This window comes from Diachasma alloeum, unplaced genomic scaffold (assembly GCF_001412515.2).
Source record: "Diachasma alloeum isolate Michigan unplaced genomic scaffold, Dall2.0 Dall_scaffold_00301, whole genome shotgun sequence".
Classification (NCBI taxonomy): Eukaryota; Metazoa; Arthropoda; class Insecta; order Hymenoptera; family Braconidae; genus Diachasma; species Diachasma alloeum.
In genome coordinates this window covers 205,587-223,454 of record NW_021680440.1, presented here as the reverse complement: position 1 = coordinate 223,454, position 17,868 = coordinate 205,587, and the positions used below count along the sequence as shown (strand labels likewise).

The 17,868-nt window shown below is 39.3% G+C and overlaps 1 protein-coding gene across 1 annotated transcript; it reads right to left on the bottom strand.

Annotated features, from left to right (window-relative positions):
* Positions 1-393: 393 nt before the first annotated feature.
* LOC107039533 (paired box protein Pax-6) lies at positions 394-17,804 on the bottom strand. The gene is made up of 6 exons (XM_015259183.1): positions 17,348-17,804; positions 10,808-10,987; positions 4,845-4,985; positions 3,707-4,081; positions 2,271-2,452; positions 394-1,240 (listed from the first exon to the last, which is right to left on the bottom strand). The coding sequence occupies exons 1-6, from the start codon at positions 17,802-17,804 to the stop codon at positions 740-742; spliced, it is 1,836 nt and encodes a 611-aa protein (XP_015114669.1). The 3' UTR covers positions 394-739.
* Between the last annotated feature and the right edge of the window lie 64 nt (positions 17,805-17,868).

Below are 17,868 nucleotides of genomic sequence, written 5' to 3'. Positions count from 1 at the left end.
TGAAAAACCAGTTTTCACGATGGGTTTAGGAACCCTTATTTGCGAGAACAACTCCCGCTGAATTCTACAGGTAATCGGGAGCTCTCAACTGACGGCTCTTTTTTCTCTCGCTTTGAATGGGCCGTTTCGACGTTTCTCTCCCAACACTCGGCTCAGACATATCTTTTTCGCACAAATAAACGATCCAGAATCAGTGATACCGGTCCTTTAAACTTCGAGTGATACAAAGAATCATTAAGTCTTCATTTTCACCCAACAAATTGTTTCGCCGGCTTATTGAGACATTCGTGTTTAATAAAGAAGATGAATTGTTTTAATGATCTGTTTTTATGTAGCATACAAGGTATCAATACTTCTTATCGGCTAAAAATTTGTATTCTAGAATTGGTTCGAACGATTACTTTTATTTATTCAGCCCAATTAATCTTCAACCATTCTTGTTTGATTCTTTTAGAGACTAGTTGTACTCGGTACGAGTGGTTTCAATCAATTTATCATTCAGGTAATCATTTACAATAACTTAAACATAACTTGTCATTCAAATTCGCAAATTTCTCCAACATTCCAGTGAAAATAATCGGCAGTTGAGTCGTTAACATAAAGAGATGATAATTCTTCTCCTCAGAATGATGGTAGGAATATTGACAGTTTTGTGCTTTCTGAATCGTTCGCGTATTGCAAGCAAATAAAACAATGCGTCGATGTAAAAAATATTTCAACATTTGAATAAAAAAACATTTCAACGATCGTGTTTGGTAAGTTCGAGGGGTTGTTGATCAGTCCAAGAATCTCTCCAGACAACCGGTGATGATGCAAGCTCCTGATCAGAATCCTGTACATCAATTTCCTCATCCTCATCGTCCGGCGATTCAACCTCCATGGAGAGTGAGCCACGAGATCTTTTACCACTTTCCGGACTTTTACTCGGATTAACATTAACAGGTGGATCATCACCAACTAGTTGACTTATCATTCTAAAAGCACTTGGTTTACGTTCACACGTTTTATTAACACCATCTTGTCCCGTTGTTGTTGTGACAACAGCTCGGAATGCACTATTTTCGCCGCCCATTCCGCCGATTGTACAGCTCGGTGTACGGGGAATATCCAATCCACTCGTTGTATGGGATCCTGGGGTTGTTGCCACTGATGGCGGTGGTAGCTGGGGCGGTGGGGAACGTTTCAATAGATTCATTCGCTGATGGCGCCGCCATTTTGCCCGTCTGTTGGAAAACCAAACCTAAGAGTGACGAGTTAGGTCGTTAGAAAGCTCATGACTTATGAGTAAAGGGTTTTGTGGATTGGTTGGCGCGAGGGGGATTATCGCTCATCGGGTCCATGGATTATTCATGAAGAAATCATTTTTTCGTCATTCCGGCCGTCAAGCGCTGCTTACAGCCGTTGTGACAAAAAATATCATTCGACATACGGCTTAAAAAAATTTTCTAATTCATTCAATTGCAACTCATTCACCAGAAAATTTTTTTTCGACCTAATGACGAAATATACTATTCCATCATTTGTGCGTAAAGTGAAATTCAACGCGCGTTACGCGTGCGTAAAATCGCATTTTTCAGTTATCGCGATTAAAGATTGGGTTATGTTGGGAGGATGACCTTTGACGAGCGCTCAACACCTCCCGCGGGTCAAAAAACACTATTTCGTGCCGGCAGGTGCAAAATCCACATTTTTTAAAATAAATAAATTAAATAAACTTTGAAATGAGTGTCGAATACCCTGAAAGAAATATCGTAATAATGTCACAAAATTAATTTCTCGCATCAAGAAATCGTTTATTTCGTGTCAAATGATGAGAAAACTACTGAAAATACTAAAAGCTTCGATGGATCAGAGACTTTCATAGTGAATGAATACAAAATCCCACTCAAGAAATTATCCACTCAAGTTCTTCACTCAAGAAATTATTTTCGTCATATTATGTCGGTTTTCCTCTCTGTGCACCGCCGATATCATAATGAATATCACGATTACTTCAATCTCTGAAGCCTCCACCGCATCCACCGAGGACAAGTTTATCGCGACGAATCTTTCTACCCCAGATGTTCTGAAACCCGTCCCCTGAGACTTTCCACCCCTAATCACACCGCTACTGACTTGAAATCACTCAATCATCATTCATTTTGATCTCACGGCCACCCAATCCTGAAGCGACTAGCCCCTCAGACCCGCGATTTTTCATGAATGATGCATCTGCATTTTTCGGGCAGGAGTGGTGGGGTCGGTTATTTGAATGAATCAAGGACACTCACCTGGACACGCGCCTCCGAAAGCGATGTTTTCGATGCTAATCTCTCGCGAGTCGATACACAGGGGTAATGAGAGCGCTCGAATTCCTTCTCGAGCTCCTCAAGCTGCTCGGGACTGAACGTCGTTCGGTTCCGACGGAACTTTGGTTGCTCCGACCCATCAAGACTACCATCGTCACCCTCGTCTGTTGAGAAATGAGAAATTCGTGTGGTTATGATTCTTGAAATTGGATCGTTAGAAATTTGATTGATGAGGGACATTCTTAATGCTAATTCAGTCTCACGAGTGACATGTATGACCATTTGATAAGGGAATGCGGAGGTTTGTGGATATGAGCAACTTCTCGATAGCAATAGTACGAGGCTGTCCGAGTAATTTATGCCCCATGCATTGTTACTTAATGTTTATGGCTGCTAATGAATCACTAAGTAGCTGCCTGTCCAGAATAATAAAGTGGTCTGATCATATCCCTAAAGACTGGCCAACTGTTTTACCGCGGTGAGGTGCACCCTAGCGTGTAAATTGGCAATGCGTTATCAGAGAATATGACCTCACGTGAGTATAATTGCATCGCGAATAGGCTGGGTAATATCACTGATATAATTGAATAGTGTATTCGGAGAAAAGGAAAGTACTGGCGAAAAATGAGGTCTTCCGACTGGAGATGCGAGGTGACGTCACGAATGAAAAACCGTCAGGTCACGAAAATATGACCGGCATTGATAGTCATGTCTACTCTTGTCAATAAAACGGTCAGATAAAATTTTGTCATTCAGAAATTATCTACAGATGCGACAGGAGTCATTTTTTTTCGCGTCACAACATTTTGTCATGTGTTTTCATGTTTCGTCACGCGATTGTCCACCAGTTCATTTGTTCGGAGAGAGGAGACGTTTATTCAATTGAAAGAGTAAATGTTCTCATAATATTTTTATTCTGACTGGCGTAGACTGAACAGAAATCTTATGGCTCATAAGTAATTTTTTTCACAAAATTTTTCATGTTTTAAGTAACGAAATAACTTAATATCATCTCTACAGATTTTCGCCTACTCAAATCACGTATTTCTCTCCGATACTTTGTAATAATCGCCATTTGTAGCAGTCGCCATTTTGTAACTACTTCGGGATGACATGGCGTTGCAGTTTCGCCAACTTTCAGACAAAATCAGAAAATAAAATTTGGACATCTGAAGTGGCGCCACCACTTAGCTGCGACATGATCATCAAAAGGAAGTCGGTCCCATTTTTGTCACGTGACAGTAATTGGTAATTCGTGTGCCGGTAATGTGACGTGTCAGTGACGGTCACATGACCGTTATCCGATATGTCATGAAATTCGTTAGCATCTCTACTTCTGACTCGAGAAGTTCTCTCAAAAATTGAGACGAATCGTCCTGACATGCCATTCAAATATCTTTGATGATTATTCTGCATACCTTGGAGATAGCCACGGGCAATGGCATCGGCATGCAATGCATGCTCCGGGCTACCAGCGACGGTGGTGGATCCAGCAGCACCTCCAGGACTTAATGATGGAGGTAGCAGGAGAGCGGAAGCTCCGGATAACCCAGAGGTCAGTGGTGGCATCATCCAGGGGTGTCCAGGCGCTCCGGGCGTCGGCCAACCTGTTGGCAAGTGATGCGATGACGCGGGATGATGATGGGCTGAGTTGAAGTAGGGGTGAGGTCCGGCCGCATACAGCCCGTAACCCGCGGCTCGGGCAAACTCCGCTGCTGCTCGTTCTGCCGCACGATTTCGGAGAATTCGGTTTATGCTGCTTACGGATGGAGCTGTTGCGTTACTACAGACGCCTGGAATTGATGGGTTTATTTGACTTGTTCCTGGTGGGGGTGTGCAGTGGATTGAATCAAGGAGTACCGCAGTGGTACCAATTTTCGAATGGTTAACCCTTCCCTAGTCGCGTCGACGCCGCCGCGCCCTTGAAATTCTATTTTTTAGTATAACTTCCAAAAAAACTCAGTAAAAAATATGAAAAAAATTGTATGCCTCCCTGATTTTATCTAAAAGCACATTCTGCCATTTCTCACCACGGCCAAAGTCCCTGTTTAGAGAAAATGCATTCTATGCTAACTGGAAATAAAAAATGCGGCGCCGCGACGCGACTGATCGCGTCATGGAAATATTTCACACGGCGTTGCCACAGTTCTGGCTGCCGGGGCTGCCGGTGGATCGGCGAGTCCACTCTCCGAATGAATTGTGGCAACGGCGCGCTCAGACTTACATTACGGCGCGGCGCCGCGATGCGAGTAAACACGGCGGGCGGTTTCACGCGAGTAACGAAGGGTTAAGGAGAGACTTCTGAGTTTTTAAAGTCGCTACACATGAATAAATTGAATAGAAAACCTTCGCGAATTCGCTGGAAAATTCTATTGAAAGTCTCTAAAAATTCTATTTATTTCTTGCGCAGATTTTATTGGTAAATATCGTAAAAGTGCATTTAATATTAAAAGACAAGATAGTTGGACTTTCTTTTCGAGGACTCAACGGGGCATAAGATTCCGAACAGTTGTTCCATTTTGGAGGTCTATTCATACACTAGATTTATTTACAAACCTTCGGATATAAGTCTCTCTCGAATTTCCCAGGCGAATATCGTTGGATTCTCCCTCTTGTACTGCTCAATCTTGGAGACAACAGCTGGAGTCGCGACTTTGGGCTTGCTACCACCGATGAGGCCAGGTGGTCTCAGTGTACCTGCAAGAAGAATTGCGAAAGAAATGATGAGTTGAGAATAGCGGAGATGATAGTGGAAAAGCGAGACGCGGGACTAATGGGGGTTCGACGGGCGCAATCACAGATATTATCTAATGTTTAAGTTGCAACTGTCTAGCGGGGAGCGAAGGCGGCCGCAAGGCCGTCGGTGTCTGGGCATGTGGGCAGGTTTCCAGTTTTCAGAAGTTCATTAATTCCGTATCGGTATTTCAATATCTGTCGATCATTATTAATCACAAACAAACGATGTCATGCAATCGTGAGATTATCATTTCATTAGATTACTAATGTCTGGATTGGATGAAAATTGTGTCATAAATTCTAGATATACCGCAAACTATAGAATTTATGGGAAGACTTATGCTAACGCTTAAAAATTTTCTCGGGACAAGAGAATCTCATCCTGTTGAAAGACTTCTTTCTCAGTGTGAGCACAAAATTATTCACCAAGAGATTTTACGATTCTAGAAATTGACAATATTTTCTTCTATCAAAGCAATCATCTTTGTCAAACGTAATTTTTTCTCTCAGTCTACACATAAATTTCGTACATCGGTAAGGTATTTTAAACCAAAATTCTGATGATGCTGTGACTGGAATTTCAATAAATTTCTAAGTGTACGTATTATTGAGCCATTATCATCATAATCGTCGTATTGCCCGATGATGCATCAATGAATCACCGCAGCCAATCATCAACTCATCATAAAAATCCATGGAGACCTCACATGACCAGAGTATCTTTGTTATTCCCCCATTATCCCCAACTCTGAAGTCTCTCCACTACAATTAAAATCGTCCGGGTTAAAGTAGCAAGGCTCCATCATCCTCACGGTCGCTGTACATGAAAACGTACATCAAAGGTATATCCGTCACATGAATGATTGGAGGATGGAAAAACACGCACGTCATCCTCGATGCGTGCGGCCTGAATCCTTTTACAAGAATTACATTGAATTCATTCGTTGCATGTTTCAGTCTTTTCTCATTGGTGGAAGGATGAGGAAAAACAGAATTTGAAGGGGAAAAAAAATTCTTCCATCATTTGGATGTATTTAATGGAAACCAGAGGCGCAGTCAGACTTGAGCAATTATCGGTCGTTACGTACTATTATTAATAACAATAATGACTGCTGAAGAAGGAACCAAACGTCTCCGATGGTTTTCATATCGCGTGCGCTCCCACGGGAGAAGTGCGTGCCAGACTGTAAACGATGTTACCCACCTAATAGGTATCCGTGCCTCGAGCAAATTCCTTCGCCATTCTTTTTTCAACTTATTTGTTATTTCATTCATTTATTTATCTATGTGTCTATCATCCTGCAGCTATTGAATCTTGATAGCATCACGTTGTGAGAAAAATCAATCTGTTGAGTTGCGAATTTCTTGACTCAGGGTTACAAAAATCATTGCTGCTCAGAGAGGGAAAAAGTTTCTGGGTTGAAGTAACAATTTCTGTATTTCAGTACTCCGGGGTAGCGAAATCTAGCGATAAAAAGTACTGGATTGCAGTGAAATACGCGTATCTCTGAGGGTCAGAGAAAAATTTCTAGTTCTCAGTAATTTTGACGGAAATCAAGTACCCAAGATAGACTGAGAAAAATATCGACATAATATCAGTTTTTGAAGATAAATCACACTGTTGAAAATTTTTGTCTGAAATTTCCGGTACACTTTTGGGAAGTTTTTATTGAACTTAATTACCACTGAAATTTTAAGGGATTGTTGAACAACTCCTTCCCGCCAATTTACGGTCACAAAACAAAAATACAAAAACTTCTAAGTTAAAAAATTGAAAAACCTCCCATTTTTTCAGTTGCACCATTCATGTAAAATCGCCAGAAACATGGTTCTGAAAGAATCGAGAATATAATTTAAATATAATTTAAAAATATGGTGTAAATACATAATTTAAATATTTTGAGGATCATTTTTCTGCCAGTTTTACATGAATGGTGCAATTTTTTAAATTAAAAAAAAAGAAATCAGCTGTGTAGGAGTCGCATTTGAGAAAATTCACTCGCAATTGCTGTTGCACATTTTTTTTTTAATTTTGAAAAAAAACCTCTGTTGCTAAAAAATTGGAGGCCGTAAAATTTCCGTCCGTGGCTTTTTTATTTCAATTTCAAAGCGATCCGATCATTTCCACTGACTTTGGAAGACTTTTAAAGGGCAAGCTCGATTTTTTCGGGGTTTTTAAATTCCTGGGCATATTAAATGGGGGTAGGGTGGGTCAAAACATTTTTTAATGACTCCCCACGTAAAAAAAATCTCCCGCAGGCCATGTTTTTATTGCACGACTTTCTGATTTCAGTAGCGACCAGTTTTTGATTTTTTCAACTAAATTGCATGGAAAAAATAAAAAAAATTCATACCGTCAGTATTACCTAAATTAAATTTCGCAAAATATTAATATTGTTTCAGATATTTCCTTCTTATGAATGCATACTAAAACTTGTTCGCAAAACAGTGGATTATTCTTTATGAGGTGTCAAAAAAATACTTGATTTTTTCACATCTAACGAAAAAACTTCAGATTTTAATCTTTGATTACAATGGAAATGTTGATTCTCACATAAGCCACTGCGTTAAATCCTGATTTTTAAACATTTCTTCTTTGAAAAACCAAAACGATAATTAAATTGAGAAAAAAATAGGATTCCAAATCCGATCGAGTTTTCTGCAATTTTTTTGCAGTTTTCAATAATCTTTGAATTTACCACAAGAGTTACTTTAAACCTGAAGCCACTTTTAATCACACCCAGTCCGCCAAAAGAAAAACCCCGTGAGGGATAAAAACGAGAGCCCCCTAGAATGTAAAATATATAATTTAATTCGCGAGTAGCGAGAGGTAGCGTTGCAAAAATCAAAGCAGTTCGATTCCCTGACGCATGCTACCACGGTAGTTTGCTATCCGGGTGTTGGTGCGCGAGTTCGCGTGTCGGTCTTGCATGGAATCGATTGGCAGCTATTCGTGCCAACCAAGGTAGAGAACTGTACAAGTCACGGTATGAAGCCAAAGGTAAAGAGGATGGAGATGGGAGGAGATTGGATAAATGGTGGATTCTGGAAGATTTGTTTCCAACATCAATATCATCAAGGCACCAGTGATATTTATCGTAGAGCACCACTTGAGAATGATTCAAGGTCATTTCCAGGTATCAGGCAATAGAATTGAATGTATGGGATCATTCGTGAAGTTAATTGAATAAATCCAACGCCATTAGGAGTTGGTTGACGCGATTCACTGTCCATTCATGAGTCTTGATAAGATTCCCACAGTGATGATGATTATTTACATCTGCATTTTGAATTTAAATCCCCCTCGTATGAGCAATCCCCGTGAAAATGACTCGGCAAATCATTAAGTTAAATGAATGAATGTACATTCAAATTGTCTCTGGGACTGTTAAGTAATTGGTCGTAGCGATTATAGTACATTATATTCACCGTGAAACGGCTAACTTAAGGAGTTGGTATTCCGAAAATGAAGACATTACAGGGGCGTCGGACGTGGTTCTCGAACGGTATTTTTACGAGCCGATCGTAAAGTTAACGAGGAGCGGGCGCCTCGAGAAGAAAACTGTAGAGGAAGAAGAGGAGAAAGACGCAGAACAGATCAGAGCAGTGGAGAACAATGAGGTGAAAAAAATACCGAGACAAGGAGGGATTTTTCGAGGAAAAGAGACGAACAACTTCGGTGCCATATACATTGCCTAGATGATGTATTTCACCACCTTAATCGGTACTATTTTTTGCTCTTATTCGGAGGTGTCGAAATGTCTGGGGATACTGATCGGCTTGTGTTGGTCGTGAGTGGTATCGAATACAGGAAAGATTGTTTTAAAAAAGGAAATTAAATTGTCGGCCTTTTTTCGACAATTTTGACATTTATTTATAAAAAACTGAATACAGATCTAATCTTGAAAATAATCGCCGGCAAGAGGGTGGTTTTGACTGGATGAAGTCACCAATGATCTGCCCAATTTCTTCAGGACATCGAAACTGGGTATCCACCGGGTAATGTAGCGCCCGCAAAAGGTGATAGAAGGCGCAAGGTTCGGAGAATACACTGATAGACAGGATTAGTTATTGTTAACGAATGGATTTGGTTGTATACGAGGGTCATTCGGTCTCACCAAATCATTTGTACCTAACATTGCAATTTCAAAGCGTCGACCTTCCTTCTGTATCCGCCTAATTCAGTAGCGAAGTGGTAAAACGGTACAAGTCCATTTTGACTGTTGGCCAGTTTTCAATGAATATCTCGAAATGAATATCTCGGAATCTAAGGAAGATAGCAAAATTTTTGTTATAACCTTTCTTGTAGAGCAGATTGAGAGCTACAACAAACGTAGTTATGAAAATTTCCCTATCTCTCTTAGATTCGGAAATATTCATCAAAAACTCAACTGGGAGATAAATCGACTTAAACCGCTTCACCACTTCGCTACTGAATTTTTTTTAATTTCCTAATTATTCTGCGGAAGACATTTTTATTTATTGTTTTTTGAGATTGTGTTAATCGGACTCAAGTGGCTTGATAGCTCACAGATGGCGCATCAAAACACCCTTCATTGCTGGAATTTTTTCAAATTCAAATAGGTGTTCTAATCAATTTAATGCAGGGACAGGGGATTAATTTATCCACCTAATAGCTGGTGTTTCTTCAACTGATGGAGGGTAGTTAAATCGGCAAATGGAGAATTAAATGGTAATGATGGTTTCTAATTGACTAGAGTCTGAATTTTTATCGGTGTCGAGGATTTATTTTCGCGGCGTTATTGCGGCGAAGAATTCAGTACTTTCGATGGTGTATGTCTGCTTGCAGATAGCGAGGATTCCTCGGTTGGGCTGGGGAACATTTTCCTGGGCGTGGGATGGAGGGATGGAGTAGTGGGGAGCGGAGTAGGATGACTTTTTGTATTACACCGAATGGAAGCATTGTAATCGTTCAATTTTAAGTCAATTTTTTTGAAGATTAACAGGTAATGGAGCTGCACATAGGGCAATCCACTGACAACTGCCCATTAAGAGAAAATTTTCTGAATCAAGTCGCGGAACTCTTCTTGATTTCAGTAGAACTGAGTCTTGTCGACAATCGACTTATTCCACGCAGTAGTTGACAACGTGAATGATGGCTCAGTTAAGATTTGCCAATCGGTGTAGGTGCTTGATTCTGATTGGATCCGACTTGATTCGAGTAGAATCGACGATTTGATTCAAGTCGTGTCACACTGAATTCATTTAAATTCTGATACTTGATTCAAGTAGATTGCGCGACTTGAGTCAGGTTGATTCTGACGTTATTTAAATAAATTTTACGCCTTGACTCCGGTTGAGCCCAACGTCATTTAAACAGATTCTACGACTCGATTCAATTGGACTTGAATCAAGTATTCACTTGACTTAAATCAAGTATCAATTCGACTTGGATCAACTCGCCAGGTGTCTGAGGAACAATCACGCGAAAAATAGTATTAAAATTTTTTCTTCTCGAAAAACGAAAAAAAAATTTTCGCGGAGACACAAGTGGATCTGAAAAGCTTGATTCCTTCGTTAGTTTGCAATGTTCTTATCAGAAAATACCCGATGATTTTGAAGTTCTTGTGGAATTATCGCTGATAGGACCGTTCAAAAATTATTGCAAAAGCTGTAATTTTCAATGAAAAATGTCGCGAAGGATCTTGGAGAATAAAAAAAAGAGAGAAAACAAAAATGTCTTAGTGCTAATGTTTTCGAACCGAAAAATCGTACATTGGGTGCAAGGATCAATTGTTAGTAAAATTCGATGTAGGACTTGCCTAACAATTTTGTGACAACCGCTCCTTGTTGATTCAGGGAAAGTACATGATTGGCAAGGTCGTTGTAGTGTCTCAGTGCTCCCAACCCATGAGACAGCTCCAGCAGTCGTTGGCGTGACGCCCCGCCGGCGGCATTGTTGCTACCAGAGAATGCTCCCGTGCAATTCTGAAGTCCAACACCTGAATGAAACAATGTAACCACAAGCTGTTAGCTGAATTGCCAGCGAGACTAAACACATCTTAATGTAAATAAAAAATTTTTTTATCACTCAATCCGTTCAAGAGCTAGACAGGAAAATCCTGACAAAAAAATTTGAAAAAGTTTCGAATATTCTCTGTAATTTTGGAACGTTCGTTAGAGTGGATTAAGGTAAATGTACCATAGCTATCACATTGTAATCATTTTGATAGTCCCAAGAATCTATTAAGAGCGAAGTACGATTGGAGTTATCATTTTAGTTAATAAGAAAAGTTATAGACACCAATGAAGAGTGATTTATCGAATAATAATTCACATCAACTCGTGCTACGACAGAGTCAAAATGCTTAAGCCACAAGTTAAGAAATTCACAATTTTGAAACGATATCTCCGTTACAATAGTAAAATGGGATTAAAAATTCCTTGGCTAAGGTTTCGAATAGTTGGAAATTTAATAAAAATGCATAAATTACAGTAATATCCGGATATTTCACTGAAATATCGCCAATTGAAAGAATAGGTGCAATGAAAATGGCATTGATCCTACGATCGTTTCGCAACCAACTGTCAACTGGTCTAAATGGCGGACTAAACGGATGAAAAAATCATTTAAAAGGTTGGACTGTCCAATGGAAACATAACTTTGTGCCTCGAGATATTTTTTAATGTTGTTTTATTATAAAATAGGATACTCACGATGTAATTAGTCAAACGAGCATGGGGACAAATGAGCGAGCAGAGGGACATGGGACTTTTCACATTTATGGACGACTATTTATTAAAAAATAGTAATTATCATGATTAATATAAATAAATTCCAATTCTGAAGGTTTTACCCTCTGACATGTAATTTAAATCATCGCACCTTCACGCTCATTTCGATAGAAATATTGGACTAATGACGTGTTCACCTCAGCTAGTCGAGCGTACGGTCATTTACCGCAAAGTGGAAACAGATATGTTTTGAAAACTGAAGGATGAACACTTGAATAGAAAAAATTAGTTCTCATCCCCTCTTGCCTCAGCCCTCATCGTCTACCAAATTTTTATCACCCGGAATTATTCCGCTGAACAATTTCAATCGATAAAATCTTATCAAAATGCATTTCGAAAAGGAAAGTGAGGGAATAAACAGCCGCTTCACTCCGACTCAGCAACCGTATTCGGAAAAAGTGGCATTATAAGCGCGCGTACTCGTTTACTGTTTGGCTTCGTCACGTCGTTTCGAAGTATATAAGTATTTTTCAAAACCGGTTCTCTTCCCATAGGAGGCATATATACCCATCCAAGAAAATTTCCAGTATCTCGCTTGCCGGTGCGAAACTGTCGATAAAAATTTGCAGATGTAGAGTACGTAGGTAATCCTCAACACCTCGTTTTCAAGTTCAGGATGCATACAAGGGGAACGAGAATTTTGCACCAGTCGCTTTAGGACTTGTTAGTAGTTTATGACCGTAGGCGCGAACGGGAGCTGTTCCACTGTTCTCTCCAGCTTATCCTCTTTCTCGTTTTATCGTCAATTTATGTTTTCATTCTTTGCTATTTTTCAGTTTTGCTTTTTTTTTCAATTTTTTTCATTCATTTCGCTTCGTGATTTATGGCTTTGTCTTAAAATTTTGGCCGGCGATTAGAGGACGTTGACCATCGGGGGAAGCATGAAGCGTCAGTCATCATGCTTGTTTTGGAGTCTTCGAGTGTCGTATGGGCACAATGGTTTTTTGGGCGGCTTGGGGAAAGGGGAGAGCCTCTGGTAGGGGAGCCAATGTGGTGACAGGTGAGTCGCTTCTTCGGGTCCTCACCTACTGCTTTATATATTGCTCAGTTGAGGGGAAAGATGAGAGGTTGACAAAACGCCTTGGGGGCCCGGTTTTAAACTTAATATCTCCCGAAGGAAAAGGGAGAAAATAATAATTGTGCCGAGTACTTGATGAGAATTCTCAATTATGGCAATTTTCTTTCATGGGCAGGCCATATCCATTATTTATAATTACGGTTAAATTATTAAGTTGTCAATTAGTTAATATCGCTTTTAAATTTTAATTATTGAAATTGTCACATTTTTAATTACTCATTAATCAGTAATTGAGTTAGGAAGATCGACGATTATTTGGAGACTCAGAAATCCTTTGTAAAAAATTCGGTAGTATCTGCTTAATAGAAAATTTATAGTTCCATATTTTTGAATATTTAATTTATCATCAAGTGGAAATTTAGATTATCAATTATTTTACTTGATCAATGTAAGTCGGGAATTCTTTTAATATTGAAGAATCGGAAGATTGAGGGCCATCCCTGAAGGGGAAGATATTATGAGTTTTAACACTCGGTAGAGAGGTTTTTTTTCCAAATTAAAAAAAAATGTGTACAATAACAATTACCAATTAGTGTTTTTAATTCGACTCTTACACAGCTAATTGCGTTTTGTTTAATGTAAACGTTTGCGCCATTCATGTAAAATAGGCAGAAAAATTATCCTTACAATCTCGAGTTGAGAGTTTTAGAACTGAATTTAATATTTTCGAAAATCTCAATTTAAGATCATGAGTCTAAACTTGAAATTCGTTTTTTCATAGTGTAGATATCCAAAATACCCAAAAAATGTTAACGATGAAAATTAGTGATAACGTCACTGAAAATTATTGACAAAATCGCTGAACGTCAGAATTTAGCACTCACCAAATGTCACAATCACACATCCTTAATAATTGAGGATAAATTCCTGAAAATCAGTGTCGTGTCCCTGAAAACTAGACCTTTTTTTTCTCTGAGTCAACTGAACTCATTCAGCCGTGCCAGTGCCGAATTTTATCGGGTACGTTTTCTCAGTATAACTGATGAATGAATTGAAGTTGGAACTAATGTACTCCGATATCTAAAACTCATAATTAGTGTGTTTGAACTATCAGCGATAAGAGAGGACTTCATACATGTCTCCGGGTTAATATTGGCCAAATGGCTGAGAAACGATGTGATTGAAATATAAATGTTTCAACTTGCGGGAAGTTACATGGATACAACTATCGGAGATCCTCTCTTGCACGTGCAACCTTTCGCCAGTGTCAAAAATGTTAGTGGGAAAGAGTTGTATCTACACCACTCTGAGCGATAACAGATCTAGGAGTCCCGTGCAGTGCGAGTTCATCTGGATATAACTTCTCGAAAACACTTTTCCCAAAGGTCACTCACTCTCAAAAGTGTAGCATCAGTAATGGAGGCAAATCATTTTTCTTTCGTGGAATTTTTCGCAAGACTGCACGAAGGGAAATTTTTGATAAAAATTATCCTACCGTTCCATAAAAGTGTATCATGAGTCATCGGTTCCTCATTTTCATCCCGAAATTTAGTAAAAATTCACAGGGGCGTGGGGCGGGGGTAAAATGGACACTGGACTTTTTTAAAATTATTCATAACTCAGAAACAAATTTATCAATTGAGCTCAATTTAGGCTTGCCACAAAGGGAAAGAATTGTTCTTTGTATTGAAAGAAAAATTATTAAATTCATGAGTTTTCAGTGGGAATGAGCTGGAAATTTCACAACTGGATTGAATTTGCAGTGAAACCTGAATATTTAGAAACAAAATGACAAATTTTCAATTTCTCCCTAAATTTTCCGGATTTTTCTGAATTTTCACAGAATAATTGACCTGAGAAATCGGGTATTTTATTGATTTCCAGATCATTTGAACCGAAAATCACCGGAATATTTGATTGTTCAATAACAACACTTCCTAAAATTTCAGTGGACCTTGAACACGATAAAAATTTCCGGAATTTGGCCCGGAAAATTCAGCCGAAAATTGTTACCAGTGCACAACGAAAATGACATTGAGTACAACTGTGAACGTCTAAAAAACCGGTGTGCACGTTTAATTAAATTGTCACACTTGTGCACAAACAAACCTAAAAACATCATTTCTCCACATTTCATAACATTCAGACCATTTGCATTAAAAATAAAAAAATCCAAAAATCGGTAAAATACAAGACTTCCATTCGTACCCAAAAAAACTATTTTTTTCGCGAGTAAGACTCATTTGAGAAGTCGTCGTTCACTCGATCTCTCACTGTGCCTTCGTAATCACCCCAAAAATGTTTTGCTGTTTCAAACAACTTCTGACGCTGAACTTTTCCCCCCACATTTCTTCCCCCCACTTTCTTCGAATGCCCATTTGCCTTTTTACAACTCATCCCGAAATAAGGAGTTTCACACGATCTTTAAAATAACAAAATCTCCATTGAATAATTCATCAACGATAACAAGTCGTCCTTAACGCCCGAAATGCCCACGTTTTATGGAAATTTAAGGATATTAATCAATTAGGTTCGGATTAATTGAGAGGTTTCGATCGAAAAAAACTAACCATTTTATTCATTTATTTTAGGAGACCAGAATGAGAGAAGATCTTGGCCGGGTTAATACCCAAGGACCCGGGGAATCCCCCCATAAAGTAAGAAAGACCTTCTCTTTTTATCTCTTTTCATTTAGGGTCTTGGGTGCGCCAGGTGCCTGAACCCTGGAGGAACAGGCCAACAGATAATTTACCTAATAGCCAATTAGACACCTCCCTTGTCCCACCACTGGTTATACCACTTATCTAAATATTTATACAACACTTCTCAGAGCACTGAGAACTAATTGACTCAATCTTACGGTTTTCACACTGCGAAATATTCTGAGCATTCATAACTGGCCGTAATTTTTTATCGCCTAACGAGCGTGGATAATTGTGCGACGCTAATGGATCATCTTGACGCATTTAAAATTAGAGTTGAAGAGTAATTCATTGAGCTGAGTGTTTTTACCTGCACGGAGAGAAAAATTCAATAAAAATTGCCAGAAAAAAACGTAAAAATTACGTTTAGAAACGTAATCCGCGAGCGAAGTAAAATTGAACAAGTCGTTCGGAGTCGAACGGACAAATAACTCACCAGCTTCATAAAAATTATTGAATGTTCAAGAATTTTTGATTTTTGAGGCACAATAAGTCGGCAAGTTTCTGTCAGATTTTACTTCCTCGGGAAAAATTACGTGACAATTTCGTACTTTGTTCGGTGATGAATCTGGAAATTCACTGGACGTTTCAGATTTATGCTCTTCCATTCCCATAAAAATTACCGGAGAACGATTCCTCATTGCGAATTACATGAATTGTTCCGTAATTTTTACTGAATATTTCTCTCCGTGTGGACTTCTCACTTCAGATACTGTTAAAAATTTTTGTCTGAAATTTGCGGTACACTTTCCGAAAATTTTCATCGAATTTACTTATCGCTGAAATTTCAAGGAATTTCGTCATTAAAAATTCAGAATTTCGTGTAAAAATCAAAGAAGACCATAAATTTCAGTTCCATTTTTTGAAAATAATTTTGAATTTTCAGGATAATGACACTGAACGCGATTTAGGGGGGGGGGGAATCTTGAAATTTCAGATTTCACTGAAAATTCAATGTAATTGGGCCCTGAATATTCACGTGAGATTGGAAATTCAAATAAATTGAAAAATTGTCGCTGCTCAAAACTCTGGAATTTTGCTGAATTTACTATAGGCAATACAAGACCAATTTCCCACGTGTTTTTCCATAAAACTGAGAAACCGTAGATGGCACATGCATTATCCCAAGATGTATATTTTTTCTCGACAGTCAATGGTAGAAATTGGCGAGGAATATTAAATTGCAAAGAGATAACTCTCACATTATGGAGCGCATAAATTGATATCGACGCTCAAACCCAAATCCAGTCAATCGATAAAACATCATCGCACACTCGATTGGACATAATTTAGTCACGAATAAATTTGCACAACCGTGCGTTTGCTTTCAGGAGATTATTGCCTATTAATATTATTCGAATGACACCTCACTATAGTGTGAAATTCCTGAATATTACGGAACATTTAATCCAATCCGAGTACCATCTCTACAAATTGCGGAAGGGGAGTTAAAATCCATCCGTAATCATCATCTCAATTTCTATCAAGTGACAATTCCCCTAAACTTCGAGGGAATTCCATAATTGAGTGTAAACAACTTGATAAAACAACTAGCGCGACAGAAGCCATTTGACAGATTACAAATGACTGCTCCCCGCACGATTTTTTCTTTGAGTCTCCCCTACTAATTACCACCCAGACTTTCCGCATCTTCGCCTCAATACTTCTCGAGTTATAGAGACAGTTCCGAACATGCGAACACACAGGTACACACACATACCTCCACACATACCGACATTTTTAAAAACCATCATTTCTTCACATTTCCAGGCATTTCCCCCCAAAATTAAGAAATCCAAAAAATCCTAATTACAAAGTTTCCCCCCGAAGCACCAAAAAAGTCATACCATCAATGATCGAAGCCGCCGCAACCCCCGAAATGCCCCCATGATGATGCGAATGTTGTGGATGCGAATGAATCTGCAACAATCTCGATCTCCCCTGGCCCAGGGTAGGCGACGGTGGTTCCCATGGTCTCGTCACCGTGGTCCCCGTGTTAGCCGTCACATTCTCATCATCCTGACAGCACAACTTTCCACTGTTACTCCCAGCGTTGCTCCCCCCGCTATTTCCAATAGCAACATGTCCCTCATTATTAATATTATTATTATTACTCGTATCATTATTATTATTATTACTATTATTAATAGTACGTGTTGATGCAGTGGCAGGACTGCCACTGCCACTACCACTGCCACTAATCACACTAGCACTACCAACGCTATCAATGACAACCATTTCGTTAATGGCAGCCAGGGGCTTGCCAGTGCTCGGAGGTGTCGCGATACCACCGCCGATCATCATCACCGGCCTACGCACTCACTCGAGTGTGCCCCCTCCACTTCTAGGGCATCCAAGACCTTTGCAA